The sequence below is a fragment of the Pteropus alecto genome, unplaced genomic scaffold (genome assembly GCF_000325575.1).
Source record: "Pteropus alecto unplaced genomic scaffold, ASM32557v1 scaffold7, whole genome shotgun sequence".
Lineage (NCBI taxonomy): Eukaryota > Metazoa > Chordata > Mammalia > Chiroptera > Pteropodidae > Pteropus > Pteropus alecto.
In genome coordinates this window covers 45,763,671-45,784,247 of record NW_006494614.1, presented here as the reverse complement: position 1 = coordinate 45,784,247, position 20,577 = coordinate 45,763,671, and the positions used below count along the sequence as shown (strand labels likewise).

At 39.7% G+C, this 20,577-nt stretch overlaps 1 protein-coding gene across 4 annotated transcripts in view; it reads left to right on the top strand.

Moving 5' to 3' along the window:
• C2CD3 (C2 calcium dependent domain containing 3) overlaps positions 1-20,577 on the top strand; it is a 111,601-nt gene that overhangs the window by 83,804 nt on the left and 7,220 nt on the right. Inside the window, exons 28-33 of one of the 4 annotated variants that reach the window (XM_025042678.1) lie at positions 503-636; positions 4,481-4,642; positions 8,323-8,540; positions 11,450-12,353; positions 15,010-15,121; positions 16,751-16,790. In XM_025042678.1, the coding sequence (XP_024898446.1) occupies positions 503-636; positions 4,481-4,642; positions 8,323-8,540; positions 11,450-12,353; positions 15,010-15,121; positions 16,751-16,765 (1,545 nt within the window). In that variant the 3' untranslated portion in view covers positions 16,766-16,790. Of the gene's footprint in view, positions 1-502; positions 637-4,480; positions 4,643-8,322; positions 8,541-11,120; positions 11,292-11,449; positions 12,354-15,009; positions 15,122-16,750; positions 16,791-19,391; positions 20,550-20,577 lie in introns of those variants that run through there. The other 3 variants (XM_025042679.1, XM_006926610.3, XM_025042680.1) reach the window with 3 other exon arrangements.

Sequence of the window (20,577 nt, the reverse complement as noted above, 5' to 3'; positions counted from 1 at the left end):
GCATTGCTAAATAGTGGATGAATGAACACATGAGAAAATGACAAAGAATTAAATGGTCCCTATATTGTAAGATCTTTTCTTCACATCAACCATGGTAATCATGAGACAAGAAATAGCGCAGCCAGATTATTCTCACATGTGAAGTATATGTAAGATGATATACAGCTGGGAGTTTACAAACTAACTGGAGGAACAAGAGCACAAATATAGATAAAGTCATAAAAAGCAATTGGATAGCATAGTGTATAAAATGAGAATAATATTAGTACCTACCTCATAAGATTATTGTGAAGTTTAAATAAGAAAATAGATATAAATTGCTTAGTACAGTGTTCAAGACATATTCAGTAAATTACGAGATATGTACTGAGATAATAATACTGAGAAGATACTCAGTAAAATATGCTTATACACATACAGTAAATTTTGCAGATTTTTCTACTACCTTGTTCCAAAAGGATTTGTCGTGACAAATATACCATTTTTCTCATCGCTTCTACAGATCCCAAAATACAGTCCCTTTTCCTTCCCTATCTCTGATATGTATGCTGCATTCCCCAGCTGCATTGCAAGACAGACCCCAGAACAACTTGCTCACACATCATCAAAGGAGCTTGATTTCTCCTCTCCTGGGAGGTGAGTGATTTCTTGCTGATAGAAAGAAATGGTGTCAGAGAGTGGAAGTGTGAGAACTGGTTTGTCATTTCTTTCTTTCCTTTATGAGAGGAAGAAACTAGAGACTGGGAAAGAGCTTTATTGACCTTCTGTCAAACCCCTGGGAATCCTAAGACCTTATGAAAATAAAGTTTTTATAATATGGGAACTAGAACTTTTACTGCTATCAAAAGGATAACTTCAATGCAAGGGACACCTTTTTATTTTCCTCAGAGGCCTATAACCTTTATCCCTAAAATCAATCATCAGCTATGTGAGAAACATATGATCTTTCCCTCCCAAATATATGTTCCAGGTTATTTTGTAAAAAGCAACAGGCCCATCCTTTTCACCAAGCCAACCAATGCAAATGGATATGCATATGGATATCACAGCTAGAGCGTATTCCGTTCTGTCAAAGGGCAGGGTCTCAGAATAAGATTGCTTCTTTCCACCCTGGTCCCTTCTAGGCCCTAGTGCCATTTGGAATACCCCTGCCTCCTCCAGTCTTTCTAGTGTCTTTCCACTTCAGGGAGAAGATGGGGACCTTCCCTTATAGCAGCTACTTCTACAGCAGCAGTTACTGAGTAGAACCTAAATATATTCCAAGAAACACATTCTCTAATACTGCTTAACTACTCTAAGGGTCATTTCTGTGCTGTGTAGCTTTCTACCTGCTCACCACATGAAGGAGAGCCTCTACCCTCTGCATAAAGGGAGCCCACGTGTCTGCCAAATCCTAAATCCCAGGTGTAGATAATTTCTCTGTTATTTATTTTATAGATGTTACTTTGATCATAGCCAATCAGTGAGACACATGGGTAGGATGAAGATACTAGTACAAGGATAGAAATATATAGATCAATGGTGAGGCCACTATTTAATAATTGTAAAAGCTAAAAGTTTAATAGTTTGCTTTTTGTCTACATAAAAATGTCTGTACCTACTTCAAAGGGGACATATCAAAATGACATATTCTAAACTACCCATCCATCCAAGGCTAGCCAAATTGTGGTATATTCATACAATGGACTACACTCACAGATAAAAAGGCACTATTGATGTACAACAAAATTAATCTCAAAATAATTATGCTGGGAAAAAATACATTGTATATGATTTCTTTTATGTAAAATTCTATAAAATGCATAGTAATCTATAGTGACAGAAAGCAAATCAGTGGTTGCCTAGGGACAAAGCAGGATGAATGAAGCAAGGAGGAAAGAATTACAAAGGATAGAAGGAAACTTAGGGCTGTTGGATATGTACATTATCTTGATGTGGTAATACTTTCCTTAGATATAAATATGTGTCAAAATTCATCACATTGTACTCTTTAAATATGTAAAGTTTATTATATATTGGTTATATTCTGGTAAAGCAGTAGTTCTCAAACATACCTACTTCAGAACCCCTTTATACTCTTAAAAATTGATGACTTCAAAGAGGTTTGTATATGTAGGTTATATCTATCAATTGTTTACCATTAGAAATTTAAACTGAGTAACTTTTAAAACATAACATACTAAATCAATTATATGTCTATACATCTGCAATGAATAGTCCAAAATGAAATTGGAAAAACAATTCCATTTGCAATAGTATCAAAAAGAATAAACATATTTAAGAATAAATTTAACAAAAATAGTACAAACTTATTCTCTGAAAACTATAAAACATTTCTGAAAGAAATTAAAGAAGGTTTAAATAAATAGAAAGACACCATATTCATGGATTGGAAGACAATATTATTAAGATGGCAGTACTCCCTAAATTACAGATTCAGCACAATCTCTGCTGGATTCCTTATGGAGATGGGCAAGCTAGTCTTAAAATTCATATGAGAATTCAAGGGACACAGAATAGGCAAAACAATCTTGAAAAAGAAGAACAAAGTTCCTGATTTCAAAACTACAAAGCTACAGTAAACAAAATAGTGTGATACTGGAATAAGGATAGGAATATAGATCAGTGGAATAGAATTTGACATCATGCTATCCTTGATGAACAAATAGGATAGCCTGATGTCAAAGATGCCCAGATGGTTTAATGAGGAAAAAATAGTCTTTTCAACAAATGGTGCTGGAACAATGTTTATTATCATATGTAAAAGATTGAAGTTGGATCCCTTCCTCACACCATATATAAAAATGAACTCCAAATAGATTATATATCTAAATGTAAGAGCTAAAACTATAAAACTCTTGAGAGAAAATGTAGGGGTAAATCTTCATGACCTTGGACTAGGCAGTGATTCTTTAGATATTATACTAAAAGCAGAAGCAACAAAAAAAAAAAATAAATGTAATTTATCAAAATTAAAAACTTTCATGCTGCAAACAATACCCTCAAAAAGTGAAAAGATAACCAACAGAATGAGAGAAAATATTTGCAAATCATAATTCTTATAAGAGACTTGTATCCAGAATATATAAAGAATTCTTACAACTCAATAACAAAAAGCAGATAACTCAGTTAAAAATGGGCAAGTAATCTGAATAAACATATCTCCAAAGAAGATATACAAATGGCCAGTGAAAACATACTTGAAATGTAAATGAAAACCATAATGAAATACCACTTTACACCCAGTATATGATTATATGGCTATAATCAAAAAGACAAATATCATAGGTGTTAGGGAGGATGTTAAGAAATTTGAACTCTTATACATGGCCAATGAGATTTTAAAATGGTACAGCCACTTTGGGAAACAGTCTGGCAAGTCCTTAAAAGGTTAAACGTAGGGTAACCTTATGATTCAGTAGTTTCACTCCTAAGCATATGTATGTATGTATGTATGTATGTGTGTGTGTATGTATATATATGTATATATACATATATACAAGAAAAATGAAAACTATGTCCACACAGAAACTTATGCACGAATATTTATAGCAGCATTATTTCTAATAACCAAAAAATGGGAACACCCAAAATGTCCATTGACTGATGAGTACACGAACAAAATGTGATTTATTTATACAATGGAAAATTATTCAGCCATGAGAAGGAATGAAGTACTGATATGTACTACAACATGGATGAAGTTTTGATAACATTATACTAAACGGAAGAAGCCAGTCACAAAAGCGCACATTCTATAAGATTCTATTTATAGGAACTATCCAGATTAGGCAAATTTGTAGAGACAGAAAGCAGATTAGCAGTTGCCTAGGGCTAGGAGGTTTGGGTAGGGGTTAGGAAGGGAAGAGGAAATACTGAGGGATTGCTGATGGGTCTAGAGTTTCTTTTGGAGGTGATGAAAATGATGAAAATGTTCTAAATTTGATTGTGATGATGGTTGCACAACCCTGTATTTACTAAAAGCTATTAAATTTTTCACTTTAAATGGGTGAGTTGTATATGTGAATTATGTCTTAATGAAGCTGTTATTTAAAAGGAAGATTATTGCTGGGGTCAAGTTCTTGAATACCATGCTAAGGAATTTGAAATTTGTTCTATAGATAAAAAAGAGAAGCCAAAGCTAGAAAAGAATGATGGTGATAAGTTAGTACACATTGAATGCTTAGAACAGTGCTTGGCACGTAATAAGAACTCCATAAATGTTGTTTTTGTTATTGTTATTTCAGATCCATGTTTTTAAAAAATCACTCAGGCTATAATGTGGAGAATTTATTAAAGGGGAATGGGTAAGACTAAAGGCAAGATTATTTAAGAGATAGTTGTAATCCAAGCAATTGTTGATGAATCTGGAACTATGGTTAGTGGTTCCCAACCATTTCAGGAAGTTGATTTATTCATTGTCATACTAGGAGTTTTCTCCTTGGTTAGGCATTTATTTGCCCTCATTTATTTCTAACAGAAGCAGTACCGCAAGAAACCAGGCATCACGCCATGAAGAGCACGTGCAGAACATCCGCCGATTTCATGAATCCCTGCAACAGGGAGAGGCAATCTTGCCAAGTAGAGACAAACTGACCACATCGCCGTTGTCCTCCCATCCTTCCATTTTGACTTCTCTCAGGTGAGTCCCTCTGCTGAGAAAAGACACAAGAAACCATAGTGGAGCACAAGGTGAATGGGCAGTGGCAACCTGCAGTACAGCTCTTGCATTAGCTACCACTACTCTGGGAGGTTTAATAGGGCCTTTTGTGCACAGTAGTGTCTAGGATGACCCTGGAGCCTCACAGGATTCCTCATAGATGAATCTGTCTCAGCTCAGGGACCTTTAAATATAGGAACTTAAGATTATTCACCAAGCTTAATGATAACTACCCTCATATCTACACAGTCTCTCATCTACTTTACAGGTTACAAAGCCTCATTCTGCCCACTGTCTTTATCCTCACAACCACTGGATTCTTCCAGACCAGCATCTGTACTGTTAATGCTTTCCCTGTCTCTTTCTTAGTTTAGTCAGCATCTGAGCCAGAGAAGCACTGTGGGAATTGAAAGGGCCATTACAGATCATCTGGATCCACCCCTGGATTATCTAGTAGGGAGTGTGGTGCAGTGGGAAAGACTTGGCTTCAGAGCCAGATAGACCTGACTTCCAATTCTGGCTCTGCCATTCCCTGTGAAGGAGATAGCCATATTGCCAGATAATGATAATAATGTGGGATAAGAGCTACAGATTTCCTGGCTGAGGGTAGATGGAGAAATGAATAACATTTTAGTATGGTCTTGGTAAGATTTAAAGAAGTCACATTTGGACTTCTTTAAATGGTCTTTGAAGGAACAGGTCAACAAATGCGAAGGGCATTCTGTGCAGAAGAAACATGCTAAGGCCCAGAGGCATAGTCCAGTATGAGGAAATACCAGCAGTGTAATTAAGATAAAACTGAACATAAAATTAAGAAACGGGTTGAGTTCTGTAGGGGTCAGATCTTGAAGGGCCTAGAATATCAGACTAAGAGTTTGAACTTTTAAAACAATGATTCTCAAGTAGAAAGTGGTGGGGAGAGGAGGAAGAGTGTGTGTAAAGTTTGAGGAAAAAATATTTAAAAATTTTTTTATTTGGAAAAAACTAACCTATTATTTGGTTTCATAAAGCAAGCTCAGAAAAGAAAGATTGGCAAAGTATTTTTGATGGGTGGAACATGGGTTAAAAAGGATTGAGCAGTTATTCTATAAACTATGGAAAACTGCTCAGACTTACATTACAAGTAATATGTTCAGATTCTCATTTTAGATTCTTAGCTAGAGACTGGAGGCTATTTAAGTAAGAGCATCATGGTATGGCTGCATTTTATTGGGTTATTCTCATCACATATTTTAGAACTCACTGAGAAAAGAGAAAAAGAAACTCTCCTTCACCTAAAGCAGTTTCTCTCAACCTCAGCACTGTTGACTTTTGGGCCAAATATTTTGTTATGTGGGGCCTGTCTTGTGATATTTAGCAGCATCCTTGGACTCTGTCCACCAGACACCAGTAGCACCTCTCCTAGTTGTGTTCCCACACGTTACCAAATGTCTTTTCAGGGCCAAGTCACCAGGCTTAAAACCACTGCCCTAGAGCAGTGGTTCTCAAAATTCAGTGTGTATCAGAATCACATGAAAGGACTTGTTAAAACAGTGATAGCTCTGACCTTCCTGTACAGTTCTCAATTCATTAGGGCCTGAGAATTTGCATTTCTGATAAGTTCTCAGGTGATACTGATGCTGCCAGGTTTTGAGAACCACTGCTCTAGATGAATTTTCTACCAAATGGAGAGGAACCAAGATAATACCAATTTTGCATTACTTCCTTGGATTCACAAAGCCCTAAAACTATTTCATTTGAGTCCTATGAGGCCTGCAGGGCAAGTATTAACCTTTTTCACAGATGAGAAAATTGTAGCTTGATATTAGTAGGTTCTATATCCAGAATCTCTGACAAGGCTGATTGTATTTGCATATTTTCTAAAGCTCCACCATGTTTACATTTGTTATACCATTATTACATATGTTTCTGCTATAGGCATATTCCTCGTGGCATATACCCAGACATAGACACCTAAGTAAATCCATTGTGATTTGATAGAGTCGTGACTTCTAGTGACAGAATAAGGACAAGCTTTGTCCTCTCATTTGATTTGGAGTTAATTCTAAGACATGTAGACTGTTCCTAACAAAAGGATAGAAAGCTTTTTGGTTTACTTCACAGGTATATAGTGTCTATGTTGTGCCAATTGTATAAGGCACATTGAGTACACTAGAGAAATAGAAAAGAGTGAGATAATATCTTCTATTACCAGATGCTCATGGCCTAGTTAGGGAAACTAACTCATAATGAGAAAACTAAAGGAAAATCTAAGACAGCAGGTTGATGGAGATGTCAAGAGCGAAGGAGTTTAAGGGAGAAGTAGCTGAGTAATTTGGAGTGATAAACTTTGAAAAGGAGAAATATGTGCACCTTAAAAGTTGAATAAAATGTGGGCAAAGCAAGGAGAGTAGCTTGAACTCAGGTTCCAGCATTCAGACCTGTGAGACAGGAGCAAACATAGCTGGGACAGGGCCCATCTATTATGGAAAAAGCCCAAGACTTGGAGTCCCAAATTTTGAGTAGCTGTGTACTACTTACTACTCGCTGTGGACAAATCACTTAAATCCTCTGATTCTCAAATTTCTTATTTGTAAAACAACAGTTATTTATTTCAACTGATAGGCTGAGAATTAAACAAAATAATGTATCTGAAAGCATAAAACAAAATTCTGTGCAAATGGTGGTTGTGATTGGTGTGATTTCTCATTGGAGAATGGTAAGAATAAATGTGGCCCTATTAAAGGTTTTTGAACAGAAGTTTTTAAAAGTAATTTATTCATGTTTGTTTATTCATTCAACATTTATTTATTTCATGCCAAGAACTATGCTGGGTGTAGTAGATATAAAGGAATCAGCACAGAGCTTATAGTTCATCAGGGGAAATAAATGTGAAACAAACAAGTGATATGATTGAAGAGCACAGAAAGAACTGTGGAGCACAGAGGAGGGGCCCTTAAACCACCTTGGAAGGTCAGGGAAGGCTTGCTAGCAGAGGTCACTTGCTTGAAGGATCAGGAATGGTTATGAGGTAGCAAAGGTCAGTGTTAGCCCAGAGTAAGGCCTTATTCTGTCAGTAAGAAGACATGAAGATTGGAATGATGGTCAAGAATGGTTCCCTACATCACAGGGATATGAAATACAGCATAGGAATATAGTCAATAATATCGTAATAATTATGTATAGTGCCAGGTGGGTTCTAGACTAATCAAGGGGATCACTTTGTAAATTATATAAATATCTAACCACTATGCTGTACACCTGAAACTAATATAAAATGATATTGACTGTCAATTCTAAATGAAAAATTTAAAAAGAAAAAATTTGTAACTGTATAGTGATGGATGTTAACTAGATTTATTGTGGTTATTATTTCACATTATAGATGGTCCCCAATTAAAAAAAGAATGGTTCCCTATAGGAAGGTGGGATTTTTGCTGGACATCAGAAGAGGAATCACATTAGCCAGAGAGAAGTGGAAGAAAGTTGTTCCTGGCAGCACAACTGTAGTCAGAGAAATTAAGGATGAATTGGTGGGTTGGAGAGAGAGGTCCTAGTATTAATAGACCAGGTGAGAGGTTTTAAGGTCCTAGCTCAAGCAGTAGAATATCAGAGAACATAAAAAATGCTTGTAATCCCAGTGAATGACCCTTTTGTCCTCTTCTCCCCTTCTTTTTCTACAGGAGGAATCTGAGTGAGCTAGACCAGATCCAACGGTACTTCAGCCAGAAGCTCATCAAGCCTGTTCTTCCCCTCAGTCCTCAGACTCAGACCATCTTGGAGTGCCAGCAAAACCATAGGGACTGTCATGGGCCAGGAGCTAGCAGCCTAGACCCTGAGAGCCAGTGCATCCTGGAGAAATCCAATAACCTGGTGTTGCAAGTCAGCTCCTTAATCACGGGTATGGCTTAGGGCCCCGTTTGTGAGGAGTATGGTCACTGGGTATCTATTCAAAAAGCATTTGAATGTCTGCCCTCAGATAAGCCCCTATGACTAACAGAGACCAATAGATTTTACTATCTTACTTTCTTATTCATTTATCATTTTCCTTTTACAAGGAGAGGCGTAGTTTTATAATAGCACAGGAACATGAGCAATGGAAAAGGCATTGAACCTGAAAGGCAGGAGACCCGGGCAGGAGACCTTGGTAGGTTTCAGGCACGGACTTACTAATTGACTCTGAGCATACCCTTTCCCTCTTGAAGTTTTCCCCAACCAAAAAAAGGGCAGGGTAGATTAGATGAGCTTTTCAGTAGCAGTTCTTGAACTAATGCCACTCCATTTTCAGAAAAAATCAACTACAGATATATTTAAAATTCTAATTCTCAAAGCCCACAAGTCCTCATTTTTAGCAAGCACCCTAGATGCTTCTGGATGTTGGTAATCCATTGTCTACCCTGTGAAAAATTACGTAAAGCAGTGGTTCTCACTTTGGCTGTATATTGGAATTAATGAGGGAGCTTTTAAAAATCTAGATGCCCAGGCTGCACCATAGGTCATTTGCTTCAGGAGCTCTAAGATGGGATCTGGGCATCAGTATTTTCATCACTCCCTAGGTAATTTCACTGTGCAACCCAAACAGAGGTCACTCCAGAACAAGTATTTCCAGACTTGCTTGAGTGTGAGAATCACCTGAGGTACTTATTTTGAAATACAGTTTCCTGTGTCCTGTCCTATCCTACTGAATCAGAATCCAGCATTAAGCCCTGGAAACTTACATATCAGGCATGCTTTGGGGAGTATTGAGAAATCAATTAGATCATCACCTTTAGCACTCAGTGTCATTTTTGCTTAAGGAGAATGTATAGATTGTATGCAGGAATGGATAAGTTCCATTTTCTCTGTTCAAAGGGGGAAATATTTATATTAGACAACAACCTTCTGCCTACCTTCTTTTCCCAGATATTTAAACTTTTGGTAGCCAGGGCCCCAGAGGTATACTCTGTATTTTGTCTTCCACTTGCTTGCAAGTAATATTCAGTCAGCTATTTATTGGACACCAACTATGCCAGGCATTATTGTGTTACTAGTTTCAGGAATATACAGTGGTAGCTAAGACAGGCATTGTCTCTGCTTTCATCAAGCATACATTCTGTAGTCAACCAAAGAAACTACCCCCCAGAAAGAAAGCATAAGAGCAAAACAGAGGGAGCCTTGTTTGGGGTCAAAATAAGAGCAAATAGAGAATCCCTTTAAAGGAATATATATTAAAGAAGGAGAGAGAAGGAATTGAAGGACTGAAGCTGGAGGGCCTTGAAGGCAAGCTTGAGACTTTAATCTTTATCCTAGAAGAAAATGGGAAGTTCTAAGCAACGAGATGACAGAATAAGAACTGATTTTTCACAAGTAGAACGAATTTTGAAAAAGACAGTTGGATCAGGGAAACCAGTTTAAACAAACAAACTCCACCTGCCTCCATTATGTCTCAATATGCTTTTGAAGAAGTCATTAGACAGGTAGATATGAGTGAAACTCGAGAGGGAATTACTGAGTGGGGGTTTCATTTATGCTACATCTATGTGCCAGGTCCTTTGCTGGGCCCTGAAATTGCAACATGAATCACATATATATGATCTGTGCCTTTGAGAAGCTCATAATCTGATGGGAGATTTATACAGACAAACAGTTATACAGTAGCATATTCTTAAGTACATCCATATAAAACAAAGCTGTATAGCCATCCTATCCATTTGGTGCATCTGACAGGGCTTCCTGGAGTTGATGAAGTAGAGCAGGGTCTTAAAGGACAAGTTGGTTTATAAAAAGCAGAAAGACTGCTCCAAGACAGAAAGTAGTTCAGGCCAAAGGACCAGGATCAACTAAGTCTACTTCCTGGTTCCTGTTCCTGTTTGCAGGTAGGGATGTTCTCTTTTCATACATCTATTCACTGTCCTTTGAGACCTGAAAATTGTCAATGTATTAAACTCAGCCAATACCTCCTGTGGGATGAGGGCTCTGTTAGGTGCTATGAGGGATCTGTGACACCTGCCCCCTGGAAGTCAAATGTTCCTCCAACTCCTTTCTACTCTCAAATAATCATGTAAACCTATATAATTTACTAAGCCTTTTTAATCATTTATTTTCTCTCATTTTATCCCCAAAACAATTTGAGGTGACTAGTAGCTTCCATGTATTATGTATGTGTCACACAATATGTGCTCACTTATCTCATGTATTCTTTATACCAAAACTTTGTGAAAAGGGTGGTGGTAATCACATTTTAAAGATAAACAGACTCAGAGAGGATAGTTTGCTGGTGACCCCAAAGTTGGTAGAGATTTGAACCAAAGACTGACCAGCTCCAAAGCCTCTGCTCTTTCCAACACACCATGCTGCCTCCATTTTCTCTGTAAACCTCCCTTGCCTTATCATTTGGGTGATAGATATTTCCTTGCTTTTGTTTTATAGGTAAAATAAATAGTTCTAATAGTTGTCATCAAATAGGTAAATAAGTGGATTCTCATTTTGGTTTTTAATATAGGTAATTACTGAAGTAAATGGAAGCGTGAACATGCCCACCAGGACTCCCAGCTCCCAAGAATTCCTGAGCAGGAGCAGATAGTCTCTGAAAGCGTTTCTACAGATGTAACCACAACTCTAAATAGATTAGATTTTGGTCTTCTGATATTAGAATAAAATGCTAGAAATCGTACTGCCTTGAATATAGTTTCACTGACTCTTGGGTGGATTAACTATTAAGATTCGTTCAAAATCTGATTGCAAGAATACTTCTGAAGCTAGAGGCTAGTGTGGGAAAGTTGAATGGTCTGTGGCCCTACCTTGTAATAAGAGTGGTATCTTGCTGTTCAGATCTGCAGACTATCACCAGGAATTCTCAAGCATCTTTGAGTTCTCACCGAGCCAGGAGTCGAAGCAGAGAAGTTACCACTCTCCCAAATGCTCAGGACACAGAAGCCACACAAGTACAAAGTACAACTCCAGACCTGTCAAGAGTTTTAGATGAAGGCACAGACTCCCCACCTCCCCCTACTCTTGAAGCTACTTCGAGTGGAAGAGGAATGTTCCATGAGTCTCTGGGAAACACAGTACCCATTACAAGGATGCAGAGCAGTGAGGACACTGAGGCAGGCCCAGCCTACAGTGATGAAGACTATGAAGAAGACATCATTGAACCCAGGACACTCAATGAGATCACCACTGTAACAGACAAAACTAGCCCTTGGTCCAGTTTCATGTCGGACACAAGTGAGATCATCAGCCTTCAGCCTGATGAGATGCAGAGGGTAGGCCCCTCTTGTCCTTCTCCAGAGCCTTGCCCCAGAGAGGAGCTCAAGGGCAGAAATAGCTTTCTGTCCAGCCCAGAAAGAGCTGCCAACTCCCACCTGCCTAGGCAGGGTTCTGCTAGCCAAAGTCTTGTTTCTTATGAAGGTGAGGGCTCTAAGGCCAGGGTTGGAGAGCTTGCTTCAGCAGACCTTCAGCTAACCCCTCACGTGACACTTTCAGGAGCCCAACAGAGCAATACCTGCTCATCAAGAGCAGATCAGGACCAGGAGCCCAAGCCAACAGCCCAGGCTGAGAATGCAGCCGCCTCCAGTGAACTAAGTGACTCTGCTGATAGCTTCGAAAAATTCCCTCTACACCTAGCCTCCCGGAACAAAAGGGAAAACCATAAGAGACCACCCATCAACTGCCCTGATATCAGGCAGAAGCAGGCAACATCTAGATCAGAGGTTTCCACAAAGCAGAGCCTCCTGTATCCTTTGGTGTTTCCCACAAGTAGTCCCTGAAGCCATCTCTGGGATGCTGATGCTTAGGCCAGCCTAGTGTAAGCATGAGCAGTGGCTACCACCCTCATGGATGCACTGAGGGGCATGGGTAGACCCTTTAGAAGACTCATCTGCCCTGACAAGGTGCTCCGATTCTCCCATTAACACCAGCACTCTGAAGTGTAATGCTTTGAACTGGGTTCAGGTGTTGGGAGCACATTTATTAGCCTAGCCTAGCCTGATTTATCTGGTTAATCTTTTGGATATTTTACATCCGAATGAGACCTTTAATCTCAGTTGAAACAGAAGTGGAGGGTACAGAGGGAAAGAAGAACACTACCACTCATTGAGCATTTACTTTGTGCTAGGGACTTAACATACATTTTTCTTTCATTCATCACAAATCTTTAAAGTCGGTATCATCATTTCTATTTTGCATGTAAGGAAACAGGCTCAGAGTTATAGTGACTTGCCTAATATTTTTTTTGAAAAGCAAGTGATGGAGCCAAGGGGAGGGGAAGTGGGCACGAGTGAAATGGACTTGCCCAGCCCCTCACCCACCCAGTATGACAGTGTCGATGGGGAGAAGGGGTACCTGCCATTCCTACATTCCCCCTCTTCAGGGGAGAAGAGCAGATTTCCATTTTGGACATGTGCTTGTAAGACATCCAGGCCTGGAGTTCAGGACGAGATGTGCTATGAAGATAAGTATCTGTGGAAATAGATAAGGGCAGCAGGGAGAGCATGGAAAAGGAGAACCACACACACAAGATGGAACCATAAAGATCACTACTATGTAAAGGGCAGGCAGGACAGACACCCACAGAGGAGCAGGAGAAGAGTTGGTCACAGGTGGAGGGGCAGGAGACAGGCAGTGTGGGAGCAGAGTTTCAGAGAGGAGTGGTCAGCACTCTGACACTTAAGACAGGCCCAATAGCATATGGACTAACCTGTATCCAATGGCTTTAACATTAAGGAGGACAGCACAAAAGGGGAAATGGGAGGCAGACTTCATTGAGTGAGGGAACCAGTGGTAAAGACAGTGAGAGCAAGCAACTTTTTCCCATTAACCAGGAGACAGGAATAGCTGATATTTGAGTGCTTGCTGTGTGTCAGATACCATTCTAAGCACTTTGCATGTATAAACTCTTAACCCTCAAAACAAAAGGTGCTACCATTGTATCTATTTTACTGGTGAAGAAACAGACATAAAAAGTGAACTTTCCTGAAGTTAATAAATGGCAGAGGTTACTATTGGAGTAGGACCCTTAGAAAGGCAGCAGATGATGGGCTGAGATGGGGAGCCTTGGTGTTTCAGACACACCCCTGATAACCTCACAGCAAAGCTGTTCCTTCCCTACAGCATCAGCTGACTATCTGGCAGATTCCCCAGGAGTTAGCAAATAAGCCCTACCTCACCAGGACCTCTAAAGAAGAGTCAGGGACTTGAACCAAAGCAGGAAATAATGCATTTCTTTTACTCGTTAGATATTTATTGAACCCTTATTGTGTCCTAAGTACTATGCCAGGTGACTGGAATGTGGCTGTGAAAGAGAGGTTATCTCTGCTCTTTTTTTTTTAATTATTTTTTTATGGTGACATGGGTTAACTATATCCAATAAGTTTCAGCTGTACACTTTAACAATAAGTCATATATATATTTACACTGTGTGTTCACCTCCCATAGTTAGATTTCTTTCTGTCACCACATATTTATATCTCTGCTCTCTTGGAGTTCAAAGTCCAGCACGGAAATACGATGATAAATCAGTCCAAATCAGAACTATACTTAGCTATTTGAACAGAAACAAAAAATTAGAACATCAAAATAGCCCCCTCCCTCCCCTCCCAAAGTGAATGTAGGCTTTGATTGAACAAATATTTGTGGAGCACCATGTTCTCAACACGTTACTGAGTACCTCCAGAGGATATAAGGAGAACTATAAGGTCTAGTACCTGCCTTCATGCACTCACATCCAGACTGGGTTGACCAGCTATACCCACCTAGGCAGAGCTCTTATTTCTAGATGTGGCCAGAGGACAACCAAGAGGACAGACCCTCCTTCAGGGCCAGGTATCTCCCTCCAATCTAAGACACTGCCCCTGGAGCTGCCCCAACCCTGTCTGACTGACTGCTGACAGGTCAGTTTTGGGCCAGCGGGCCCTCAGCAAGTAGCGTTCAACACTTGCTACCTACCAACCACATGTGGAGATCCATGGAAGCAGTGAGGTAACTGAAGGATACAATACCATCTCTGCCTTTGAGAAGTTTAGAGAATATTAAGAGAAACACACTGAGACTCGTATCAGACTAAGTCAGCCATCATTACCCTGTATTGCAGACCTGCTCTAGATTGAAGAAAGAGGGATCACTGTGGGCTAAGATTAGGAGAAAGCTTCCTGGAGAAGGTGGGATGCTTCCTGGAAGAGGTGTGATTTGAACTGACCCATCAAGCATAGACTGATTTGTTAGGAGTGGAAAGGGCTTTTCAAGGCAGAGTGAACTGCTTAAGCAAAGGATTCCCAGACAGAAGTAAGTTGGGGGGAAAAAATAATGGGGGTGATTGAGGTCAGTGAAGATGTGGTCTGGCAAGGGGTAAAGTAGGATTTCTAGGTGTTTGTGTCCCTTAACTACCACTCTAGTCCAGAGCCCATCGTGGTGCCCAACTTCTTTTTGCCTCCCCAGCAGTTGGAGGCCTCCCTGCGGATGCTCTCACTCTCTACAGCTTTGCCACCACCGGCCACAACAGATCAGGTAAGAGAACAGCCAGCCAACCTCCCTCTCTCCTATAGTCACCTCGTCCATAAAGTCTACAGAATGCAGAGCTGCCCCAGGCCAGCTTCCTGACTGGGTTGTTTACAGTGGTCACTCACCAAGCTTGTATTGAGCATATTCTATGGGCCCAACAGTGGGCAAGGAATTCAGGAAAAGTGAGGAAGAGAATATGTGTTAAGGGCAGGGCATCATTAGCTAAGGCGACATGTGGAACCAACAGTGCAGAAGCATAAAAAGCAGGACTTTGCTAAGAAATGCATATGGAGTGCTATGGGAGCTCCAGCTAAGCAAAGGTGGATATGAGCCGAGGAAGCTTCAAACAGATGTAACCTTAGGAGAGCTAACAGATGAGTAAGGTCTGGATGAAGAGAATAACATCAGTGGTATATATACCTACTCGTTTGCAGAACACCTCATAACTTCATCATTCAGCCAAGTTAGGTGGTTGGAAACCTAATAGAAATCCCAGTCCTCTTTTCTGCGCTGGCACAGCACCTGACCTTTCTTGTAGGTGGCAATAAAATAAAAGTAACTACTTTTCTAACCATGAAACACTAATAATAATCAAAGAATAAAATGTTTACGGGTTGTGATGAGTACTGGATGCTCTGATAAGGAACACGGTCTCTCTCTCCGAGAAGGCAGTGTTTAAGCTAAAGATGGTCATGGTGGTGCTTGTAAAGTATCAAGCACTGTTGGAAGCACTTTATATTAGCTCACATAATTCAGAAACACACTTTTATCTCTATTTTAAGAGGAAGAAACTGAGGTACAAAGAAGTTAAGTAACTTGCCTCACACAGGTAGTAAGTAGTAGAGCCAGAATTGGAACCCAAGCAGACTGGTTTCAAAATCTGTGTTCCCAACTACTGTATTGTGATGAAAAAGGAGCCAGCCATATAAGGAACTCGGAGAGCGGTATTCCAGGCAAAAAGAACAGCAAATGCAAAGGCCCTGAGGCTGAAAGCTTGGCATGATCTAGGAATGACACAGGCCAGTGGCACTGGAACAGAGACTGACATAATGAAGTTGAAGGGGCCAATCATACAGGACATGTAAATCATGGAAAAGAGTTTTTTTATTCTAAAGGCAAGGATGTCCACTGAAGTGTGTTAAGCAGGGGAGTGAGATCTAATTCAATTTTAAAGAATTCACCCAGGGTGCTGAATGGAAAGTGGGTTGTCTTTCAGATTTAGCAGCATGATGGTCATTGGTGATCTCGAAAGAGTAATTGCAGTGATATAGTGGAGAAGGAAGCCATAAAGTACTACTATAGTGTGCCAGGCACTATTCCAGGTCCTGGGGGGTGATTAGGCATAAAGCCCTTGCCTCATGGAACTTTAAAAAAATAATAAGATAATTTCAGAGAATAATTCATGCTATGGACAAGATGTATTAGCTTGTTTATTATTCATTGTAATAGCTAACCCCTATTTAATGTTTACTATGCATCAGTCATTATTCCAAGTATTCTACATGTATAAACTCATTTAATTCTCCCAACACCGCAGTGAGATGGGTACTGTTGTTATCCCCATTTAATAAGAAAACTGAGGCTCAGAGCTTCCCATAGCAACCTACAAGTTAATATTATTTCTATTTTATGTAGATGCATAAAGATTAAGTCACTTTCCAGAGTCTCCTAACTAGTAAGTAACTCTAAAAGTATGACTCCAAACTCTGCTTTTTATTACGCCCCTTGATGACACGGCTTCTAGTATGTTTTTCTAGCCAATTTGCCTTCTTTTAAATAGGCTTCATTTTTCAATGTAAGCATTGCTTATGCTTTTCCAGAGCCTGCTTTGATGACAGATGGGGTCAGTCCAGAAGTATCCTGAGAACCTGGGGTATAGTCCTAAAGAGAAGCCATCAGATATCTAAACCTTTTACTAGTTTTCCTTCCCCCTCTCTCCCACAACTTCCCCAGCACCATTTTCAGGACATTTAATTTATTTGGCACATGGATCAATCTAAGTTTCCACACATAATCTGTTTTTATTAAATTTGTAAATCCTCTCCTAGAAGAAAATGGGTGCCAGTCCCCTCCTGGGAGCTCTGCATTTTCATGGCCTTTATTTCTACTCCAGTTTGTGGTCACCAGCTCATCTCCTTCCTCTCTGCATCTTCCCTTGGATGACCCATACCTACCCTTCATCATTTACATGAGGGTAGCAAGGCTATGTCCAGGCAACAAACACAAGCTTATGAGCGAGAGATATCCACAAGGCGAAATACTGAATCTGCTACTCAGTAGCTAAGTGATATTGGGCAGGCAACTTGAACTTTGAGTCTAAGCTTCCTTATAAATAACAGGCTAATATAATTCTTACCTAATAGGATCTTGGCAAGAATTACCCTAGAGGGAAAAAAACAGACACTTAATTCCCTTTCCCTCTTCCCCTCCCAGCCAAGTGGGTGAAGCGTCAGTGTGAATCATGCCACATAAGAAAGGAGGTCTGTCAGCCACTTTGAGCTGTCATCCCTCACCTGCCAAGCAGAACTGCTGTTTTGCCCTTGTGTTTCTGCCTTCAGAATGTACCAACTCCCAAGGGGACATACTGTCTTTGATCTATTAAACATAAGAGATAAAGTGTGGGAGAGGAGAAGTAAGAATTTTCACTTCAATTAAAGGGCAAGTCTAGTTTTGAGAAGATAAGTCTCACACTTTCCAGCCTTTTTTTTTTCTTGCCCACAGCAAAACACCATTGTTTGCTGCTCTCAGGGCCACTTTTCTCTTCGGAACTTCATTCTGGGTCCCAAGTAGGATAATTGATCATCACAGTTCACCCCAAACTGTCCATTTTCAGCATTTAAAGTCCCACAACCCAGGAAACCTCAAGAGTTTGGTCATCATCACTGGTTATGGCCTCTCTTACTATTTGATGCATTTGTAGCCACATATTTTCTGAATCTTAGGCCAGTGGTGGATAACTTAGGGATTGAGTCAAATATGTGTTCAAGGCAAGTAGAGGCACCAAAACTTAAGAGAAAAAAATTTCTTAAATTACATATTTTTTAAAGCATTGAAATAGTCACCATGGGATAAATCAGAACTTTGATTGACTTCTTTATGCTTATAGCTTATTTTAGATTTAATTATGAGTTATATTGGGGCAAGGGCACCATAATATTCCTAGCGTGGGGTCTCTGAAAGTTTCAAAGTGGCCACACTTTGAAAAATTTAAGACAGAAAACAGTCTCTTATATTACCCATATACCTACTATTTCTCATGTTCTTCATTCCTTCTTCACATCCTGATTTCAGTCTGGAACACTTCCTTTTAATATAAAGGGAATTCATATATACTAAAGGAAATTCCTTTAGAATTTCATGTAGTGCAGACCTATTGGTAACTGATGTTCTCAGCTTCAGTTGTCTGAAAATCTTTATTTTTGTCTTCATTTTTGAAAGATATATTTTCCACTGTATAGAGAACTCGAACTTGAACTTTGTTTGCTTGTTTCTTGTAGCATTTTAGAGAACTATCATTTCACGCTACTGACTTCCATCATTTCCAATGAGAAGCAGCCATCATTCTTATTGTTGTTGCCCTGAATGTAATGTGACCTTTATCTCTGGCTACTTTTAAGATTTTTCTCTTTGGGTTTTCAACAGTTTGACTACCGTTGTGGAGACAGGGGATGGGGTTGGGGAGGAGGAGCACATAGGGCTATTCATCAGTACTAACAATGTTTTAGTTCTTAGGTTGGGTTGTGGGCTTACAGATGTTTGTTTTTATTATGCTTCATAATATACATGTATTACTTAGATTCTTTGGTATGTAACACAGTGAAATCACAAAATTGTGTAATTAAGATTTCGAGAATGATTACATGGTGACAAAATGGAGATGCCAACTCCTTCCATAAATTTGGCTATACATATAGAGCAGAGAAATAGGAGAGTGGCTAGAGTAGTATATGAGATCAAGGAAAGGTGTTTTGGATTTATTTCTTAAATATGGAAAAAAACTACATCTTTCTTTATGCTAATTCAGTGACCTCGTAAAGAAGGGAGAAGGGGAAGATGAAAGAGAGAGAGAAAATAGAAAGAACAATCCCTGGGTCAAAGGGAATGGGATCCAGAGCATGTGTGGAGGTGTTAGTCTTTTGAGAGGAGAAAGAAAACTCTCCCTGTAGCATGAAGGAAGAGAGAAAAGACAGAAAAGATGGGTCCTAAGAAGGCAGGATTAGAGATTTGGTGGGAAGGTTCCCATTCTATTTTTTGTCTTCTATTTGTAATATTTCAGGCATAGTCAACAGCTTGACATGAACGGTAGGGAGAGGAGAGCAGAAGCCCTGTCCTGTATCCCCATTTGAAGACTCCATCTGTTCTGCCTCCTCCTGCTAAGGCTAGCCTTGGCCCTGAAGGCTGAAGAGGAGCAATTTGAGAGGCTGCTGGGTTCTTCTCAGCCGGTGTCCTGAGACTGTTATACTGCAGCTGACCTTCAGGACCAGGGCAAGTGACCCATCCCTGAAAAAGAGAGCCTGTAAGTGCTGGCTCAGTTGCTCTGGCTTCATCACAAGATCTAAGGGAAGGCCTAATCCTTCACTCCAGGAATCTCCCAGACAGTCTCCACTTCAAGCTGCTGATTCCGTTTGCTTAGTAACTATGAGCAAACTAGTTTTACCAACTTCCCAGAAGCAGAGGAAAGAAGTAAAAGATGAGACACCAGTAATTTACATGTTGTTTTCCCCAGACTTATGTCTTCTGCTCTTGTTGATGTTTCTTTAGGAAAAATCTCAACTACTCCAATTACTTCAGTTATTATTTATAGTTCTGTGACTCTCGAATCCTTATCTTCAGTCTAAACTTATCTCCCATGCTGCAAACACACATGGATCCAGCTGTATCCTGAATGTCTTTTCTTTGATGTTACAAATAATTCACTATGTCTAAAACTTGAGCCTGTCATCTTCCTTTGCATGCCCCATCTACTGCCTGCACTTCTTATCTCAGTAAACTTAACTACTATCTTGTAGTTAGTCCTGCCAGAAGCAGAGGTATCATCTTTCACTCCTCCTACTCCTTTAATCCCCCACAACTCCGAGCCAATCTGTTGTCAAGGCCTGTTAATTTTAACCTCTAAATATCTTTTGAATCCACTCACTTCTCATCATACCATTATCTAGTTCCAGTCATCTAACTCATGATCGTTTCTAATTAGTCTCACTCATCCACACTTTCCCACTGCTATCAATTCTCCATGCTATAGTCAATGTGATCTCCCACTGTAATTAGACCTTTACCCCACTTTACCACTGGAGTAGGGAGGAACTCTTCAAGGTTGCCAAAATCCAAAAAACATCCATGTTCTTAAGCCAGTTATCAAATATGAGTGCCCAATTTATTTGATCTCTTAGCAGCATGTGATATAGTTGATCTCTCTCCTTTAAACACTTTCTTCACTTGTTTCTAAGGCATCTATCTCTTGT